Source organism: Coregonus lavaretus, assembly GCF_964263955.1.
Source record: "Coregonus lavaretus genome assembly, chromosome: 1".
NCBI classification, from domain to species: Eukaryota; Metazoa; Chordata; class Actinopteri; order Salmoniformes; family Salmonidae; genus Coregonus; species Coregonus lavaretus.
This window is the reverse complement of record NC_139988.1, coordinates 43434600-43456789: the sequence shown is the minus strand read 5'-3', so window position 1 is coordinate 43456789 and position 22190 is coordinate 43434600. Positions and strand designations below refer to the sequence as shown.

Below are 22190 nucleotides of genomic sequence, written 5' to 3'. Positions count from 1 at the left end.
CCCAGAAATGTTCCATAGGCACAAAAAATGTATTTCTCTCAAATTTTGTGCACAATTTTTTTTACATCCCTGTTAGTGAGCATTTCTCCTTTGCCAAGATAATCCATCCACGTGACAGGTGTAGCATATCAAGAAGCTGATTAAACAGCATGTTCATTACACAGGTGTACCTTGTGCTGGGGTCAATAAAAGGCCACTCTAAAATGTGCAGTTTTGTCACTCAACACAATGCCACAGATGTCTCAAGTTTTGAGGGAACATGCAATTGGCATGCTTACTGCAGGAATGTCCACCAGAGCTATTGCCAGATAATTTAATGTTCATTTCTCTACCATAAGGCACCTCCAACGTCGTTTTAGAGAATTTGGCAGTATGTCCAACCGGCCTCACAACCACAGACCATGTGTAACCACGCCAGCCCAGGATCTCCACATCCGGCTTCTTCACCTGCGGGATCATCTGAAGAGGGGGAGTGGGGGGTGCTGAGGAATATTAATGTCTGTAATAGCGCCCTTTTGTGGGGAAAACCTCATTCTGATTGGCTGAGCCTGGCTGCCCAGTGGGTGGGCCTGGCTCCCAGGTGGGTGTGCCTATGCCCTCCCAGGCCCACCCATGGCTGCGCTCCTGCCCAGTCATGTGAAATCCATAGATTAGCGCCTAATGAAATAATTTCAATTGACTGATTTCCTTCTATGAACTGTAACTTAGTAAAATGGTTTAAATTGTTGCATGTTGTGTTTATATTTTTGTTCAGTATACTTGGGGTACCAGTACCGAGTCGATGTGCAGGAGTACTCCAGGCCATCTATAAATCACTGCTAGGCAAATCCCCGCCTTATCTTAGCTCATTGGTCACCATAGCAGCACCCACCCGTAGTCTGCGCTCCAGCAGGTATATCTCACTGGTCATTCCCAAAGCCAACACCTCCTTTGGCCCCATTCCTTCCAGTTCTCTGCTGCCAATGACTGGAACGAATTGCAAAAATCTCTGAAGCTGGAGACTCTTATCTCCCTCACTAACTTTAAGCATCAGTTGTCAGAGCACCTTACCGATCACTGCACCTGTACACAGCCCATCTGAAATTAGCCCACCCAACTACCTCATCCCTATATTGTTATTTATTTTGCTCTTTTGCACCCCAGTATCTCTATTTGCACATAATCTCTTGCACATCTAGCATTCCAGTGTTAATACTAATTGTAATTATTTTGCACTATAGCCTATTTATTGCCTTACCTCCATAACTTGCTACATTTGCACACACTGTATATATATTTTCTGTTGTATTTTTTGACTTTATGTTTTTTTACCCCATATGTAACTCTGTGTTGTTGTTTTTATCGCACTGCTTTGCTTTATCTTGGCCAGGTCGCAGTTGTAGATGAGAACTTGTTCTCAACTGGCTTACCTGGTTAAATAAAGGTGAAATAAAATAAAAAAGAGTGTGCTCCTAATCTCAGCTCGTTACCTGTATAAAAGACACCTGGGAGCCAGAAATCTTTCTGATTGAGAGGGGGTCAAATACTTATTTCCCTCATTAAAATGCAAATTAATTCATAACATTTTTGACATGCGTTTTTCTGGATTTTTTTGTTGTTATTCTGTCTCTCACTGCTCAAATAAACCTACCATTAAAATTATAGGCTGATCATTTCTTTGTCAGTGGGCAAATGTAAAAATCAGCAGGGGATCAAATCCTTTTTTCCTTCACTGTATATATATGAATAAATACATTTTCCAAAAAAGGAGCGTTCCTAATGGACCCGAGAACAGTCAGACGTGTTCTGAAAAGGCCAGTGAAATAAACAGACCCAAACAGACCCGTGTTGGTTCGGGTCTGAGAAACCCGTTCAGATCCAAGAGTAGAAAGAAAGAGAGAAAGAAAGAAACCTCAGACTGGGCGCTGCCAGCGCCATCAATAAACAAGCTATATCGGCCAAATTATCCACAGTAACGTGTTGTTAAAAACTGCCTATAACAAATTGCAAAACAACTATGTGTTGTGTTTCGATGTGTAGCATATTCTAAACTTCATAGCCTATTGTTTTATTGGTTTTTACTTTCCTAAAACAATCATTTTCCACCTCACGGTTCAGCTGTCGGATGATTTGAGCACTAAATGCATCATGGCATTGCATGCATATAGGCCTATAGGCCTAGTTGTCCACTGTATGATATTAATATGACAAAATAAATAGAAAGGAAGAGAATCTTAGGCCTAGCCCTAGAGAGATAGAGATATGTCGTTGTCATGTTCCTAACACCGACATGCATTTATTTATATTTGTTTTATAAAGATAAGCATTATAGTGTTAGATTAAAGGAGTAACTCTGGTAGGTGAAAAACATTCTTCCTCACATTAAGTTCAACTGTCTGAGTCATATGGAGCGCTGTGCGTACTTTCTTCATAGGCCTGCAGTAGCTAAGCATAATTGTTTTAGGGAAAATATAAATAGGTTATAATATTGTGCCATTAACTTAAGTTTAGCATCTCGCCTTCTTTGGTTTTTCCTTTTCATGAGTGTGAGTAGCCCTATAGTAGGTCTACTGGTAACTCTATTATATTGTGGCAAACACATTATTGTTGGAACTTAATTTGTCCAAAGAAAATGGCTCAACAGAATGAAACAAAATAAGTTTTGAACATGCTAGGCCTATATTGCAGGACTTAACAACAAAGGTGAGTGCCTACCGTACCGGCCTACCCAACAAATGACCGCATTTGGCTAATGTTATTTATTTTACAGCAGGCCTACCTTTAACCAATCTTAAACTAAATACGGACCACAAACTTAAGTAGACAATTCAAACTTAATTTAGCCAACGAAAATGTCTCAACAAAATTAAACAAAACCCTTTTCGCATATTTAAAGAACTGTTTTGGATTCTTAAATTGGCTTAAAATAATATTAATGATATACAACAATAATAATAATAATAATAATAATAATAATAATAATAACAATAATAATAATAATAATAATGATGATAAAACAAATGATAATAAATTCAAAAAATTAAGAAATAAAAGTTAACCTGAATAGCAAGTTGCACACAGTCCATTTGGCCGTGCCAACGTTGTTCTCATTTTTGTCCACTACAATATTAAACTTGTCTGTGAGAGTCACATCTTGTTCGTGAGAGTTTCATCTTTCAATGGTGGTGACTTGTTAGTTTGTAGCTCACACAGTTCGGGTTGTGTGATGATTTTCTTGTCCGGATCCTCTTATGTTTATAAAAAGGCTGCTTTCCCAAGCCCAATGTAATGGAATAGGCGCAAATGTTATATCGGCGGAAATAAGGGATTAAGCTGCAGCCACTACAAGAAGTCTCAAGTATAAACACACAGGGAGCTATTCAATATTCAAAATGACGTCTCCGTGTGACGCACAGGTGCGTCAATCATCTCTAGAGGTTTTTATGAGGCATTAGTAGAAGACATAAATGAATATTACCAATTGAATGACATCTATTGCAGGATAAATCAATGTTAGAGTTTAATAACTAGTAATAATACGATTAAGCTATATCTTTGCAATAAAAACCAAAGTCTGTCAGATTTCCAGTCATTCCAATTAATTTAATACCCCTTGATCTTCAAGAATTGGACTTGGAAATATGGAAATATAGATTAGCCAAATTGTTTTACCTAAGCCTAACCCCAAAACTAAGGACTTACAGTATTAGCCTACTCTGTTGTTGATAATTATGTTGTCATGGTGAACTGATTGGACTCATTGCTTCGAGTTGAAAATAAATGCTGCTCTCATGGAATGGCATGCTTTGAGCACTACCGAAAAGTACTATTTGCATGTGAAATATTTATGCCATATGCTGCATTTGCTATAGGCTATAGGTCTATTGTTGTTGGTGACACTTTGATATTGCTATAATTTGCAGCTGTTTAAGTCTATCAAAAGTGTGCAACTTTGACAATGTGTCCGTTAGGCCTATGGATTTTTTTTGGGGGAATCTGCAGACTGAGCAATACAAATAAAATTAAACTTGTTTTTGACAGTACCTCAGAGGAGTTTAGAAGGGAGGAACTCCCTTTGTTCCATAGGCTGGGATCCGCACTATGAAGCTGTTGCAAGAGCGCATTTTTCACTTGCTGTCCACTGGTCATAAAAACAACCATTATTATTAGTCAATTCAACCATTATTGGGTTAAAATACACATACCTTTGTGAACAGCCATCCACAACCACAATCCGTAAGGCAAAAATAGCTAAATGCTGATTTGAATGTCATGGAATATAAATACTTTCCCAAAGGCAGGGATTCTGCCAGAGCTGTGTCTGTGTCAGTGTTGCTGTAGGTGGGTGTGGTGGTGGAATCAGGCGCAGGACGCAGAAAGTAAGTCCAACAGACTTTAGTGGTTGCACAAAACACAAGCACGAAATAAATGCCCTGAGGCGAGAACTCCGCACGCAGGCGAAAATAAAACGGGCGCACTAAACATGTGCGACAAAACACTCCAACACAATGGAGAACAGCTCAACCGAGCAAACAGTATACGTACAAACAAACGCACGACAGTGAAAACAATCACACACAACACTTGACAAACACAACGAGAACTTATAGGACACTAATGACACTAAACGATAACAGGTGTACAATACCAGACCAGACCAAACGAACATAGAAACATACAACGGTGGCAGCTAGTATTCCGGAGACGACGAACGCCGAAGCCTGCCCGAGCAAGGAAGAGAGGCAGCCTCGGCCGAAACCGTGACAGTCTGTCTATGCTAGTGAAGTAAGGCACAAACTGCTTAACACACATCCACTTACTGTATCAGCCATATATGGGTAGGCTTGGGAAGTGCAGCGCTAGCTAATTAGCGTTGATGGTGTCTATTAGCAATAAATGTGTGTGAATAAGAGATGTAGCCTACCCTACAGCACAACAAACAGATTAGCTGTAATGTATGGTACTGTTATGCATGTTGGTGAGTAACCTGAGGAGGAAGAACGCTAACAGAGCTGGTTTATTACATTATTAGCCTACTATGTTCACAGTAGTGTACAGTTTGTGAATGGCGACTTAAACTAAGAAAGCAATAACACTGATATTCAGTGCCTTCAGAAAGTATTCATACCCTCTTAACGTAGTCCACATTTTTGTTGTGTTACAGCCTGAATTCAAAATTGATTAAATATATATTTGTCTTACCAATCTACACACAATACCCCATAATGACAGTTATTTTTTTAATAGATTTATTTACACATTTATTGAAAATGAAATACGGAAATATCTCAATCTCATTTACATAAGGATTCACACCCTTCTTATAATCACCTTTGGCAGTGATTACAGCTCTGAGTCTTTCTGGGTAAGTCTCTGAGCTTTGCACACCTGGTTTGTACAATATTTGCACATTATTCTTAAAAAAATTATTCAAGCTCTGTCAAATTTGATGTTGATCAATGCTAGCCATCCATTTTCAAGTCTTGCCATAGACTTTCAAGCTGATTCATGTCAAAACTGTAACTAGGCCGTTCAGGAATATTCCATTTTTTAAAATTACTTTTTACATTTTTCTGTCATTTAGCAGACGCTCTTATCCAGAGTGACTTACAGTTAGTGAGTCCATACATTTTTTCATACTGGCCCCCCATGGGAAACAAACCCACAACCCTGGCGTTGCAAACACCATGCTCTACCAACTGAGCTACACGGGGCCTTGGTAAGCAACTCCAGTGTATATTTGGCCTTGTGTTTTAGGTTATTGTCCTGCTGAAAGGGGAATTTGTCTTCCAGTGTCTGTTGGAAAACAGACTGAATCAGGTTTTCCTCTAGGATTTTGCATGTGCTTAGCTCTATTCTGTTTATTTTATCCTAAAAACTCCCTAGTCCTTGCCAATGACAAGCATACCCATAACATGATGCAGCCACCACCATGCTTGAAAATATGAAGAGTGGTACTCAGTGATGTGTTCTGTTGGATTTGTCCTAAACATACAGTGGAAAGTATTCAGACCACTTGACTTTTTCCACAAGTTACAGCCTTATTCTAAAATTGATTAAAATAATGTTTTTCCTCATCAATCTACACACAATAACCCAAACACACCAAGACAGTTGTGAAGAGGGCACAACAAAGCCTATTCCCCCTCAGGAGACTAAAAAGATTTGGCATGGGTCCTCAGATCCTCAAAAAGTTCTACAGCTGCACCATCGAGAGCATCCTGACTGGTTGCATCACTGCCTGGTATGGCAACTGCTCGGCCTCCGACCGCAAGGCACTACAGAGGGTAGTACGTACAGCCCAGTACATCACAGGGGCCAAGCTTCCTGCCATCCAGGACCTCTATACCAGACGTGTCAGAGGAAGGCCCAAAAAAGTATCAAAGACTCCAGCCACCCTAGTCATAGACTGTTCTCTCTGCTACCGCACGGCAAGCGGTACAGGAGCGCCAAGTCTAGGTCCAAAAGGCTTCTTAACAGCTTCTACCCCCAAGCCATAAGTCTCCTGAACAGCTAATTATGGCTAACCGGACTATTTGCTCTTTAATTATTTGCTATTTTTATTTTTTTCTTAAACTGCATTGTTGGTTATGGGCTTGTAAGTAAGCATTTCACTGTAATGTCTACACATGTTGTATTCGGCGCATGTGGCAAATTAATTTTGATTTGATTTGATTTGATAATGACAACGTGAAAAACTTTTTTTTTTTTTTTTTATATATACAAAATAAAAAAACAGAAATACCGTATTTACATAAGTATTCAGACCCTTTGCTATGAGATGCGAAATTGCGTTCAGGTGCATCCTGTTTCCATTTATCATCCTTGATTGGAGTCCACCTGTGTTAAATGATTTTGAAAGGCACACACCTGTCTATATAAGGTCCCACAGTTGACAGTGCATGTCAGAGCAAAAACCAAGTCATGAGGTCGAACGAATTGTCCGTAGAGCTCCGAGACAGGATTGTGTTGAGGCACAGATCTGGGGAAGGGTACCAAAAAATGTCTGCAGCATTGAAGGTCCCCAAGAACACAGTGGCCTTCATCATTCTTAAATGGAAGAAGTTTGGAACCACCAAGATGCTTTCTAGAGCTTGCCGCCTGGCCAAACTGAGCAATCAGGGGAGAAGGGCCTTGGTCAGGGAGGTGACCAAAAAGCAGATGGTCACTCTGACAGAGCTCTAGAGTTCCTCTGCGGAGATGGGAGAACCTTCCAGAAGGACAACCATCTCTGCAGCACCACCAATCAGGCCTTTATGGTAGAGTGGCCAGATGGAAGCCACTCCTCAGTAAAAGGCAAATGACAACCCATTTGGAGTTTGCCAAAAGGCACCTAAAGGACTCTCAGACCATGAGAAACAAGATTCTTTGGTCTGATGAAACCAAGATTGAACTCTTTGGCCTGAATGCCGAGCGTGACGTCTGGAGGAAACCTGGAACCATCCCTACGCTGAAGCATGGTGGTGGCAGCATCATGCTGTGGGGATGTTTTTCAGCGGCAGGGACTGGGAGACTAGACAGGATCGAGGGAAAGATGAACGGAGCAATGTACATAGATATCCTTGATGAAAACCTTCTCCAGAGCGCTCAGGACCTCAGCCTGGGGCGAAGGTTCACCTTCCAATAGGACAACGACCCTAAGCACACAGCCAAGGCTACGCAGGAGTGGCTTCGGGACAAGTCTCTGAATGTCCTTGAGTGGTCCAGCCAGAGACCGGACTTGACCCGGATCGAACATCTCTGGAGAGATCTGAAAATAGCTGTGCAGTGACGCTCCCCATCCAACGTGACAGAGCTTGAGAGGATCTGGAGAGAAGAATGGGAGAAACTCCCCAAATACAGGTGTGACAAGGAATATTCAATATCTGCTTTATTAAAATTTCTACCCATCTAATAATAGGTGCCCTTCTTTGCGAGGCATTGGAAAACCTCCCTGGTCTTTGTGTTTGAATCTATGTTTGAAATGCACTGCTCGACTGAGGGACCTTACAGATAATTGTATGTGTGGGGTATAGAGATGAGGTAGTCGTAAAAATCATGCTAAACACTATTGTTGCACACAGAATGAGTCCATGCAACTTATTATGTGACTTGTTAAGTTGTTATTCCTGAACTAATTTAGGCTTGCCATAACATAGGGGCTGAATACTTATTGACTCCAGACATTTAAGCTTTTCATTTTGTTTTCATTTCTAAAAATATAATTCAAATTTTACATTATGGGGTTTTGTGTGTAGGCCAGTGTCACAAAATATAAATGTAATTCATTTTAAATTCAGGCTATAACACAACAAATGTGGAAAAGGTCCCGGGGTGTGAATACTTTCTGAAGACACTCTACATTTAATATTGAACATTTAATAAATGTTCCCTTGGTTGCAAAAGGCTTAACATTGTAATGGGGGATACAAACAACTAACACAGTTAATTGGTTTCTGACTCCCCCCTACTTCCTCCCTACCTCCTTTTCAGAGTGAACTGAACCCGCTGGAGGTGACCCCACCTATCCGAGCTGTGGACATGGACAGGAACATCCAGCCCCCCTCTAAAAGGCCAGGGATCCATTACTACATACTGGTTGGTAGGTTCCTCACTGAGCTTCTACACATGCATGTTCGCATGATCAGTCCCACTATCCCACTTTGATCCTTTATTGTCCATTTACTAATGTATTATCACTGGTCAACATTCATTCAGCAATGTTCATTCTTTGTGGGTGTTGTTTTACTTCAGGTCAGCCCTCAACGTACCCGGAGTACTTCTCCCTAAACAGGACGACCGCAGTGCTCCTCCTCCTGAAACCAGTCAGCAGAGACCTGTACACCAAATTTACCATCATCATCAAGGTAAGCAAACCCACCTTCAACCTGAAATCAAGGTGCATCATGGACCAAACTATCAACCAGAGAATTTGGTTTTGTGTTGAGGGCTGGTCTAGTAGTAGTGCTGCCACCCCCCAAACCACCATTTACCACCCCTGGAGGCAATTCTAATTAGAACCAGGGAATAGCTGTTATGATGCACAGAGCATATTACCATACACCCACCCACCAGAACCTCTCTCCATTTAAAACGGTAGTCCCTGAGCACTGAGCAGGCTGCCACGTACACAGAGGAGAGGAAGGAGTGATCTCCACATGGAGGAGAGGAGAGAGTTATGATGTTTGAAGAGCGCTTTGTGTGTGTATGGAGCAGGCGAGGGAGGAGGAGAAGGAGAGGTGGAGGAGGAGGTGGATGGAGGGAGATAGCAGCCTTCACAGGGAGAGTGAACTGGTGCTGGCGGTATCAGCAGGGAAGGAGAGAGAGAGTTAGAGGTTGATATCTGGAGTAGACTGCTTTGGGTTAGCTATCAGATACCGCTTATAAATCTGACTTGTTTCAGGAAAATAGGCGAATGTCATGTGTCACTACTTCACAGGAGCGCCATTTGAACGTAAACTTTTTTAAATCAAAATGTGTTTTTTGGCAGAAATGGCTTCTTGAACATGTGAACTTTCATGTGCCTTAATAACAAACTTATATGCCATCTGTAAATATGAATACAATTAGGAGCCTAGTTGGTTTAGCCGTGAAAAAAGACAGCAACCTTCCTGCTAGCCATGATTGGCTGAGATAATGAGTGGGCTGGACATGCCGAGAGATGAGTTCGGATTGGTCTGTCATGTAGCACGCTTCTGTCAATAATATGAGCTGGTCAGTATGTGTAGGTAATCCTTTCTAACGCATCTTTTTAAAAATATATCCCGTAGTAGAACTGCATAAGTGTTGCTCTCCACTTTCTGGAGGACCGAGTTTTGAAATTAGTGGAAGAAAGAGTATGATAGCTAAGGTGATGGAGAGTATTCTGGCATTTGATTGCAAATATGCAGACAGAGTCAAAAAGAGAACACACAGAAGGCTGTTGTATAAAACACCTGTCTCTTGTATAAAACACCTGTCTCTTCAAACTAAGGGCAAACATGGCATCCGTGACAGAGAGGTAGAAGTGTCCATCCATGTATACGGGTAAGAGAGTCTAGCTAGCTACATTTTCAGATATTACGTTTCTAATTTTGTCAGAAAGTCGTTTTCATTTAATGTTAAAGTGTACTGTTAGCTGCTTGCTAACATTATCTGGCTGGCTAGCTAGCTAACGTTACGTGTATGATCTGTGTAGTAACATTATTCAAGGATAGTAACATTACTTAAGGATTTGGATTCAGTACCTTTCAGTGATATACCACCTCTCCCTTTCTCTGCCAGCACGAGGGCATCATATTATTCCTCTAAGGGAAGCTTCAACAAAATAAACCCAGTGAAAATAAGTTAATGTGCCCAATTAGTTTCAGGTCAAAGCTTTAAATTATGTTGCTCCTCTCCGCCCTCCCCTTTTCTCCTTCTCCTTTCCTTTCCTCTCATCCTTTCCTCCTCATCAGGTTTACTTTCAAGAATTGAGAGAATGGCTATTTCCCAATATGCATTCTACCGTGCTCCACACTCTCGTGCTCCGAGGGGATTCTCTGTGGATGTTCTCTTGAGTACGTTCTTGTGAGGACGAGAGTGTGGAGAACGCATAAAACATTACATCTAAGAAGCACTTGCAATCCCCCTACTGTATTACCTCACGCTGCACCTCCACATTCACTGAACCTTCTTCCAACCAGGACAATGGATAGAGACGAAACAAGATATACACAAAGGAATCATTTTACTTCATAACTATCAGCGAGCTATATGTGAATCGTAATAATCTAGCTAACCAGATAGTTTAACAGACTAAAGCTAATGTCATGCATGGTAGATATCAATTCATTGTGGGTAGCTATCTAATAATTTTCCGTGGCTACTGTATCTGGCTAGCTAACAGTAGTAGCTAGCCAGTTAGCCCTATTGACTTACTATGGGCTTGCAATCTACACACACTACAGTGGGTATTATAGACAGGTAAATATGCCAAGATTAACACAGCATGTATTTATTAATGTATCAAGATAAAATATTGTAGTCAGGCAACATTGATATGTGAATGGGCAACATTTCACTCCAAAGTCACAATTTATTTTCTCTCGCTTCAGCTCAAATAATGTCCCCTATTGATTTCAATACATTTTGCATAATATTTTAAGTAGTTGTGTCATATTTCTGTGTATACTTTCCGTTGAAGCTTGGATGCTTCAAAATATGTACTCAGTTTCTCATACTGTTATGTTACCTGGGGAGGCAGGTACCTTAGTGGTTAAGAGCATTGTGCCAGTAACCGAAAGGTCGCTGGTTCTAATCCCCGAGCCGACTAGGTGAAAAATCTGTCGATGTGCCCTTGAGCAAGGCACTTAACCCTAATTGCTCTGGATAAGAGCGTCTGCTAAATGATTAAAATGTAAAAATAATTATATGGACGCATACTCTGACTCTCCCGTGTTCCAATTTGGGTGCTCGGAGCACAGCAGTATGATTTTGAGAAACACCCAATATATTAGTGTGGGAACTATATGTTTATGAGAAATTATGGTGGTCTGACTGCACTCAATTGGTGGCTCCTCATCCATGCTAGGATATAGTTTCACATGTGGTCCTCTGTAGCTCAGCTGGTAGAGCACGGTGCTTGTAACGCCAATGTAGTGGGTTCGATCCCCAGGACCACCCATACACAAAAATGTATGCACGCATGACTGTAAGTCGCTTTGGATAAAAGCGTCTGCTAAATATTATATTATTATTATTATTATTATTATTATTATTATTATTATTACATGTGTGTTAGGTTACAGTGTAACTGTCAGTGAAACACATGGTGCGTTGCTGTGAGAGGTTGAATGGTTGACTAGCTGAGGGGACATGCACATTGATGTGTGCAAATGTGGCCTGTTGCTGTAGTCATGTCTCCCACCAACTGTGTTGTAATAAATGCTAAAACAATGGACGTAACATGTATGCCCATGTGTTTGTGTCACGCAGATTGCTTACAGTATCATAATATACAATGTCCATTACACAAGACACCAACATGGTTTGGAAAAGGTTGAGTCAAAATGTGTGTACACAGTACAGTGATGATCTCTTATCTGCTGCGTTAAATGCAGAAGGTTATTTATGTCCCCCCAAAAATACTCACCCTGGTCTTTGTCAGAAATGTCTATAGAGTGTTGAAGTGCCTCTGGGGCATTGGTTCCCCCCTAACTACTCAGTGCACACAGTCTGATGATTGCCTCAAGCAAACACGAATGCTGACATTTTAAAAAATGGTCTGATTGCTGTGAATGCTTGTCAAATTAGCCTGCTTAATAGCTACTGTAAGTTTAACAGCAAGGATCCACATGACAAAATAACATGATTTGAATGCACTTATTCGTTGCACTGGTTTCCATTATGAGCAGCATGAGAAGGCTAATTTGAGAGAACTACTAGGGTTGAAGGCCTTTGCTTCAGCCCAGCTCAAACACACCTGATTCTACCAATCAGCTTTTCATTGGGACCTTGATTAGCTTTAATCAGGTGTGATAGAGTAGGGCTGGAGCAAACAAATGCACACACAGGAAGAGGGTCGACCACCCTTGGTGTAAACAATAAAGAAATGTTTTTGTCTGCAGTATCATTCAAAACAGAAACTGAACTGGTAGCTAGCCATTTTAATTAGTGTCCATCCGTCCCAGATTCAAGCATTTGTGTTGTGTCTCACCAATTACTGGACTCCAATCCAAAGTGCACGCATGATTACATTTCCAATGCTGCCTTTATGTAATTGTAATGAGTCTCTTGGAGACGATGCCCCTGTTATTACAATTATGACATTGAGTTATTTTAAATGGTTTAGTATATGGTGTTAGGTTCTGAACAAAGAGTAATAACGCAGGCCAAGTTTATTCATCCCATTGGGTCATACAGCTGCAAAGACAAGGTATGATTATACAAGCACATATATTTATGACCTCCTACTAGGCGGAGTCAACTCATTACATTTCTTCATAAAGGGTTCATAATTGTGGTATAACTGTGTGACATAATCACCAATGTCAAATGTGACATTACACACTATGTCGAATATGATATAAACATATGCTTTATGAAGGATGGCATACGCTCTAAAGTGATGTCACATTACACCTAATCTCGTTCCCAGACACTTCCGCCCAAATGCACGGAAGGTCTGGTTGACCAACGCATAAAACTTGGCCTTCATTAGCTAGGGTTAGGTTTAAAATTTAATTTTAAGAAGATAAATTGTGGAAATGGGCAGGGTTTAGCCATAATTATGAATTTTTGACTGTGTTAAGTAGTGACGATGACAAATACTTTACTCAGTAAGGTCACTCCTATAGAATTGTATGGTCACTCCCACTAAGGCCAACTTTTAATGGTTGATATCCCAGGCTTATATGTGTTATGTGTTAAGTATCCTGAGGACGACATTACACCAAGAAACACTTACCTTGATGAAAGCCCTCAACGTAAAGAAATTGAAAGTGTCTTTCTTCTGGAACCAAGTTACATGTTCTTCAATACACAAAATTGCATGCAACATAAACAAGACATACCATGCAGTGCTGGGCCCAGTCAGGTCTTTGAAACATTCACCCACTCCCCCGCTGAAAGATCAGCCACAAAGTGTTGGCACCATTGTACCAGGTTGTAATCAAGCCTTGGTCTCCAGTATGGGAAAATAAGAAGAATACCTGGTGCGGTAGTCTCAGGTTGGACTACTCCAAATCATCTTGGTTCTGACACACACACACACAAATGCTTTGCAGGTCCCATTAACCTTTTAAATATATCTTACACCCTACAGTAACCTGTGGATCATGAGCTTCACCTGGAATGCTTTTCCAACAGTCTTGAAGAAGTTCCCACATATGCTGAGCACTTGTTGGCTGCTTTTCCTTCACTCTGCAGTCCGACTCATCCCAAGCCATCTCAATCTGATGCAGCACTCCATCACTCTCCTTCTTGGTAAAATAGCCCTTACACAGCCTGGAGGTGTGTTGGGTCATTGTCCTGTTGAAAAACAAATGATAGTCCCACTAAGCCCAAACCAGATGGGATGGAGTATCGCTGCAGAATGCTGTGGTAGCCATGCTGGTTAAGTGTACCTTGAATTCTAAAGCAAGTCTCTTCTTCTAATTGGTGTCCTTTAGTGTGGTTTATTTTCAGCAATTTGACCGTTGAAGGCCTGATTCACACAGTCTCCTCTGAACAGTTGATGTTGAGATGTGTCTGTTACTTGAACTCTGTGAAGCATTTATTTGGGCTGCAATTTCTGAGGCGGGCAACTCGAATTAACTTATCTTGTGCAGCAGAGGTAATTCTGGGTCTTCCATTCCTCTGTCGATCCTCATGAGAGCCAGTTTCATCATAGCACTTGATGGTTTTTGCGGCTGCACTTGAAGAAACTTTCAAAGTTGTTGAAATGTTCTGTATTGACTGACCTTCATGTCTTAAAGTAATTATGGACTGTCATTTCTCTTTGCTTATTTGAGCTGTTTTTGCCATAATATGGACGTGGTCTTTTACCAAATAGGGCTTTTATTCAAAGTGATTTACATCATGCGTGAATAAATTTTTACGTATGGGTAGTCCTGGGAATCGAACCCAATATCCTGGCTTTGCAATGCTCTACCAAGATGCATGACAGGGTTATAAATGCTTTGTGAAGCCTCAATTTATTATGATTCATAAGCAGTGCTTATCCCACCCTTTTTTAAAGCACAGGTTTATGTCATATTTGACATAGTGGGTCATGTCATATTTGAAATTGGTGGTTATGTCACGCAGTTATGCCACATTTATGAACCGTTTGTAAAGCATGACATATGGTTATAGATGATTTGTAACACATGTATGTAGTGTTTATGAAGGCTTTATGAAGCCTTTATAAGCTGCACATCATTTAAAAAACATGTTTGAACAGACAGAAACTCTCTAACCCTCGTCTCTCTGTGACTTTCCACACACATATTTTGTGTTCCCCTTAATAAATATGTTCTTATATAGTGTCAGTAATACAGTAAGTATATTTCAAGTTAAAATCCAACAGTGGCAATCATGTTTCTCTTTGTTTACTGATCTGCAGCAGGTGTTACAGAAAATAGTCAGTCTGTCATATAAGAGTAGTGTGTTGCCAATGAGCTATGATCCCTTATGATTGTATGTGCCATTTACAGTGCCTTCAGAAAGTATTCAAATTATTAAACATAAAAAAACAGAAATATCTCACTTATTGTACGTAAGTATTCACACCCTTGAGTCAATACTTGGTACGAGCACCTTTGGAGGTGATTACAGCTTTGAGTCGTCTTGGGTATGACTGTAAGAGCTTTGTACAACTGGATTTGGGGATTTTCTCCCATTTGTCCTTGCATATTTTCACAAGCTCTGTTAAGTTAGATGGGGAGCGGCAGTGAACAGCAAATATCAAGTCTTTCCACAGATTTCCAATGGGATTCAAGTCTGTGCTTCTGTCTGGCCACTCTCCCATAAAGCCCAAATTGGTGAAGTGCTGTAGCGACTGTTGTCCTTCTGGCAGGTGCTCCCATCTCAGCCAAGGAACTCTGTAGTTCTGTCAGAGTGGTCAATGGGTTCTTGGTCACCTCCCTGACCAACGTCCTTCTTGCCCAGTTGCTCAGTTTGGTCAGACGGCCAGCTCTAAACAGAGGCTGGGTAGTTCCATATTTGTTCTATTTCCCAATGATGGAGACCACTGTGCTCTTGGAAACTTTTCAACACTCTAGAAATTGTTTTATACCCTTCCCCAGATATATGCCTAATCACAATTCTATCTCGGAGATCTACGGACATCATGATATGGTGTCTGCTTTGACATGCACTGTCAACAGTGGAACCTTATATAGACAGGTTTGTTTGTTTCTAAATCATGTCCAAAAAATAAATAAATAAAATAAAGACAAAAATAAATACATGTAATCAGGTTTGATATCAGGCTGTACCACAACAAAATGTGGAATAAGTCAAGGGGTATGAATACTTCTGAAGGCGCTGTATGTTGTAAGTTGCATATCAGTACATGTTACAGAGAGGTTCATAATAAATATAGACTTGTCTCGTACCTTTAGGCTGAGCAGGACAACGGCCACCCACTCCCAGCATACGCTGAGCTGATCATTGATATCCTGGATGAGAACAACCAGGCTCCATACTTCCAGTTCCAGTCCTACCAGGGCTACATCAGCGAGTCCTCCCCAGTGGGCACCACCATCTCTGCCAGCTCCAACCTCACTGCCCCCCTGGGCATCATCGTCCTGGACAATGACATTGAGGAGGTATGGGGATGTGCGCTTGCACACACACAGACACAGAAGTGAACACACACACACACACACATACATGCAGTCTTGTACAACTAACCTTGTGGGGACACACAATTCAGTCCCATTCAAAGTCCTATTTTCCCTAACCCCTAACCCTAACCCTAAACCTAACCCTAACCCGTAACCTAACCTTAACCTGAAAACCTAACCTTAACCCTAAAACTAACCCTAGCTGCTAACTCTAAAACGAACCCTTGCTCCTAACCCTAAATCTAATTCTAACCCTAGCACTAATTCTAACCTTAACCCCGCTAGAAATAGCATTTGAACTTGTTGAGACTAACAAAATATCCCTAGGTGGTCAAATGTTTGTTTGTTTACTGTTGTTGTGGGGACTTCTGGTCCCCACATGTATAGTTAAACATGTCCAAACACACACACAAAAAAACACACACGCACACTCTCACGAGCACAAACATGTAGCTTATGATCCTACAAATACACTATGAATTCACACACAAGTACATATACACACAGCGCACACACGTACAGAGTGGTGTATGCCCACCTTTTTTTCAGCTGGCATTGCGTATACTCACTTCTTAATCCCTACAGATGAGTATCAAAGTAGTGTAGTGGAGGTAAAGTGCCTTCACTGTACCTATACCACGACTTATTCCACATTTTGTTGTGTTACAGCCTGAATTCAAAATGGATTAAATATATGTTTTCTCACCAATCCACACACAATACCTCATAATGACAAAGTGAAAACATGTTTTGGAAAATATTTGCCAAATAATGTACAATTAAATACAGAAATGTCTCATTTACATAAGTATTCACACCCCTGAGTCAATACATTGTAAAATCACATTTGGCAGTGATTACAGCTATGAGTCTTTCTGGGTAAGTCTCTGAGAGCTTTCCACACCTGGATTGTGCAACATTTGCCCATTGTCAAAATTCTCTGTCAAATTGATAGTTGATCATTGCTAGACAACCATTTTTCAGGTCTTGGTATAGATTTCAAGTAGATTTTAGTCATAACTGTATCTCGGCCACTCAGGAACATTCTTGGTAAGCAACTCCAGTGTAGATTTGGCCTTGTGTTTTAGGTTATTGTCCTGCTGAATGGTGAATTAATCTCCCAGTGTCTGCTGGAAAGCAGACTGAACCATGTTTTCCTCTAGGGTTTTGCCTATACTTAGCTCCATTCCGTTTCTTTTTTATTCTGAAAAACTCCCCAGATTACAAGTATATCCATAACATGATTGTCACGATCGTTTACGGACGAGAAGGATCAAGGCGCAGCTTGATATGCATTCATGTTTATTAACGACTAAACACACGACAAAACAACAAACGAAACGTGAAGTCCAAGGTAGCATACAAACAACATACCTTACACGGAACAAGATCCCACAACTAACTGGTGCCAACAGGCTGCCTAAGTATGGTCCCCAATCAGAGACAACGAGCAACAGCTGCCTCTGATTGGGAACCACACAGGCCAACATAGAACTACCCATTCTAGATCTTAAACACAGAACATCGACATAGCAAACACAAACCCAGAAAATACACACCCTGACTCAACAAATACAAGTCCTCAGAGTCAGGGCGTGACAATGATGAAGGTACCACTATGGTTGAAAATATGGAAAGTGGTATTCAGTAATGTGTTGGATTGGATTTTCCCCTAACATAACACTTCGTATTCAGGACAAAAAGTTAATTGCTTTGCCAAATGTTTTGCAGTATTACTTTAGTGCCTTGTTGCAAACAGGATGCATGTTTTGGAAATCTGTACGGGCTTCCTTCTTTTCACTCTGTCAATTAGGTTATTATTGTAACTACAATATTGTTGATCCATCCTCAGATTTCTCCTATCACAGCCATTAAACTCTTTAACTGTTTTAAAGTCACCATTGGCCTCATGGTGAAATCCCTCAGCGGTTTCGTTCCTCTCCGGCAACGGAGTTAGGAAGGACACTTGTATCTTTGTAGTGACTGGGTGTATTGGTACACAATCCAAAGTGTAATTAATAACTTCCCCACGCTCAAAGGGATATTCAATGTCTGTTTTTTTGTATTTATATCCAAAGAAGGTGCCCTTCTTTGCAAGGCATTGGAAAACCTCCAATGTCTTTGTGGTTGAATCTGTTTTTGAAATTCACTGCTCCACTGAGAGACCTTACAGATTACTCCACACACAGACACGCATACAAAGCTCTCCCTCGCCCTCCATTTGGCAAATCTGACCATAATTCTATCCTCCTGATTCCTGCTTACAAGCAAAAACTAAAGCAGGAAGAACCAGTGACTCTGTCAATAAAAAAGTGGTCAGATGAAGCAGATGCTAAGCTACAGGACTGTTTTGCTAGCACAGACTGTAATATGTTCCGGGATTCTTCCGATGGCATTGAGCAGTAAACTACATCAGTCACTGGCTTCATCAATAAGTGCATCAATGATGTTGTCCCCAAAGTGAATGTACATACATACCCCAACCAGAAGCCATGGATTACAGGCAACATCCACACTGAGCTAAAGGGTAGAGCTGCCGCTTTCAAGGAGCTGGACTCTAACCCGGAAGCATAGCAGAAATCCTGCTATGCCTTCTGCCGAACCATCAAACAGGCAAAGCGTCAATACAGGACTAAGATCGAATCATACTACACCGGCTCCGACACTTGTCGGATGTGGCAGGGCTTGCAGACTATTACAGACTACAAAGGAAAGCACAGCTGCGAGCTGGCCAGTGACACGAGCCTACCAGACGAGCTAAATTACTTCTAAGCTCGCATCGAGGCAAGTAACACTGAAACATGCTTGAGAGCATCAGCTGTTCCGGACGACTGTGTGATCACGCTCTCCATAGCCGATGTGAGTAAGACCTTTACACAGGTCAACATTCACAAGGCCGCAGGGCCAGACGGATTACCAGGACGTGTACTCTGAGCATGCGCTGACCAACTGGCAAGTGTCTGCACTGACATTTTCAACCTCTACCTGTCTGAGTCTATAATACCAACATGTTTCAAGCAGAACACCATAGTCCCTGTGCCCAAGAACACTAAGGTAACCTGCCTAAATGACTACCGACCTGTAGCACTCACGTCTGTAGCCATGAAGTGCTTTTCATGGCTCACATCAACACCATTATCCCAGAAACCCTAGACCCACTCCAATTTACATACCACCCCAACTATCCACCGATGATGCAACCTCTATTGCGCTCCACATTGCCCTTTCAAACCTGGACAAAAGGAACACTGATGTGAGAATGCTATTAATTGACTACAGCTCAGCGTTCAACACCATATTGCCCTCAAAGCTCATCACTAAGCTAAAGACCCTGGGACTAAACACCTTCGTCTGCAACTGGATCCTGGACTTCTTGACAGGCCGCCCCCAGGTGGTAAGGGTAGGTAACAACACATCCGCCACGCTGATCCTCAATGCGGGCGCCCTTTAGGGGTGCGTGCTCAGTCCCCTCCTGTACTCCCTATTCACTCATGACTGCTTGGCCAGGCACGACTCCAACACCATCATTAAATTTGCCGATGACACAACAGTGGTAGGCCTGATCACTGACAACGACGAGACAACCTATAGGGAGGAGGTCAGAGACCTGGCCGTGTGGTGCCAGGACAACAACCTCTCCCTCAACGTGATCAAGGCAACGGAGATGATTGTGGACTACAGGAAAAATAAGAGGACTGAGTACGCCCCCATTCTCATCGACGGGGCTGTAGTGGAGCAGGTTGAGAGCTTCAAGTTCCTTGGTGTCCACATCACCAACAAACTAACATGGTCCAAGCACACCAAGACAGTCGTGAAGAGGGCACGACAAAACGTATTCCCCCTAAGGAGACTCGGTACCGGTACCCACCGGTAGCCTCGCTATTGTTATTTTTACTGCTGCTCTGTAGTTATTTGTTACTTTTATTTCGTATTATCTAATATTATATTTTGGGGTGTGATTTTTTTTGGTATTCTTTCTTAAAACTGCATCGTTGGTTAAGGGCTTGTAAGTAAGCATTTCACTGTAAGGTCTACACCTGTTGTTTTCGGGGCATGTGACAAATAACATTTTATTTCATTTAATTTGATGTGTGGGGTACATCCTGCAGCACACCACCCTGCATCCCACTGTTGGCTTGCCTTTGAAGCTAAGCAGTGTTGGTCATGGTTGGTCCCTGGATGGGAGAACATATGCTGCTGGAAGTGGTGTTGGAGGTCCAGTAGGAGGCACTCTTTCCTCTGACAAAAAAAACAAAAAAACATCCCAATGCCCCAGGGTAGTCATTGGGGACATTGCCCTGTGTAAAGGTGCAGTTTCTTCGATTGGACGTTAAACGTGTGCCCTGAATCTCTGTGGTCATTAATGATCCTATGGCACTTATCATAAGAGTAGGGGTGTTGGCTAAATTCCCAATCTGGCCCTCATACCATCATGGCAGCTAATCATCCCCAGCTTCCAATTGGCTCATTCATCCCCCCTCCTCTCCCCTGTAACTTTTCCCCAGGTCGTTGCTGTAAATGAGAATGTTTTCTTAGTCAACATACAGTGCCTTGCAAAAGTATTAATCCCCCTTGGCATTTTTCCTATTTTGTTGCATTACAACCTGTAATTTAAATAGATTTTAATTTGGATTTCATGTAATGGACATACACAAAAAGTGAAATGAAAAAAATAACGGAAAAGTGGTGCGTGCATATGTATTCACCCCCTTTGCTATGAAGCCCCTAAATAAGATCTGGTGCAACCAATTACCTTCAGAAATCACATAATTAGTTAAATAAAGTCCACATGTGTGCAATCTAAGTGTCACATGATCTCAGTATACAGTGGGGAGAACAAGTATTTGATACACTGCCGATTTTGCAGGTTTTCCTACTTACAAAGCATGTAGAGGTCTGTAATAGGTGCACTTCAACTGTGAGAGACGGAATCTAAAACAAAAATGCAGAAAATCACATTGTATGATTTTTAAGTAATTAATTTGCATTTTATTGCATGACATAAGTATTTGATCACCTACCAACCAGTAAGAATTCCGGCTCTCACAGACCTGTTAGTTTTTCTTTAAGAAGCCCTCCTGTTCTCCACTCATTACCTGTATTAACTGCACCTGTTTGAACTCGTTACCTGTATAAAAGACACCTGTCCACACACTCAATCAAACAGACTCCAACCTCTCCACAATGGCCAAGACCATAGAGCTGTGTAAGGACATCAGCGATAAAATTGTAGACCTGCACAAGGCTGGGATGGGCTACAGGACAATAGGCAAGCAGCTTGGTGAGAAGGCAACAACTGTTGGCGCAATTATTAGAAAATTGAAGAAGTTCAAGATGACGGTCAATCACCCTCGGTCTGGGGCTCCATGCAAGATCTCACCTCGTGGGGCATCAATGATCATAAGGAAGGTGAGGGATCAGCCTAGAACTACACGGCAGGACCTGATCAATGACCTGAAGAGAGCTGGGACCACAGTCTCAAAGAAAACCATTAGTAACACACTACGCAGTCATGGATTAAAATCCTGCAGCGCACGCAAGGTCCCCCTGCTCAAGCCAGCGCATGTCCAGGCCCTTCTGAAGTTTGCCAATGACCATCTGGATGATCCAGAGGAGGAATGGGAGAAGGTAATGTGGTCTGATGAGACAATAATAGAGCTTTTTGGTCTAAACTCCACTCGCCGTGTTTGGAGGAAGAAGAAGGATGAGTACAACCTCAAGAACACCATCCCAACCGTGAAGTGACGTGAAGCATGGAGGTGGAAACATAATTCTTTGGGGATGCTTTTCTGCAAAGGGGACAGGACGACTGCACCGTATTGAGGGGAGGAGGGGTGGGGCCATGTATCGCAAGATCTTGGCCAACAACCTCCTTCCCTCAGTAAGAGCATTGAAGATGGGTCGTGGCTGGGTCTTCCAGCATGACAACGACCCGCAAACACA

At 41.7% G+C, this 22190-nt stretch overlaps 1 protein-coding gene across 1 annotated transcript in view; it reads left to right on the top strand.

Annotated features, from left to right (window-relative positions):
• Positions 1–22190, top strand: part of LOC311129322 (protocadherin-15-like) — a gene marked incomplete at both ends in the record, with an annotated part of 432090 nt that overhangs the window by 164017 nt on the left and 245883 nt on the right. The window contains 3 exons of the mRNA XM_084161599.1: positions 8452–8560; positions 8713–8825; positions 16023–16229. Coding sequence (XP_084017725.1) covers positions 8452–8560; positions 8713–8825; positions 16023–16229 — 429 coding nt within the window. The remainder of the gene's footprint in view (positions 1–8451; positions 8561–8712; positions 8826–16022; positions 16230–22190) is intronic.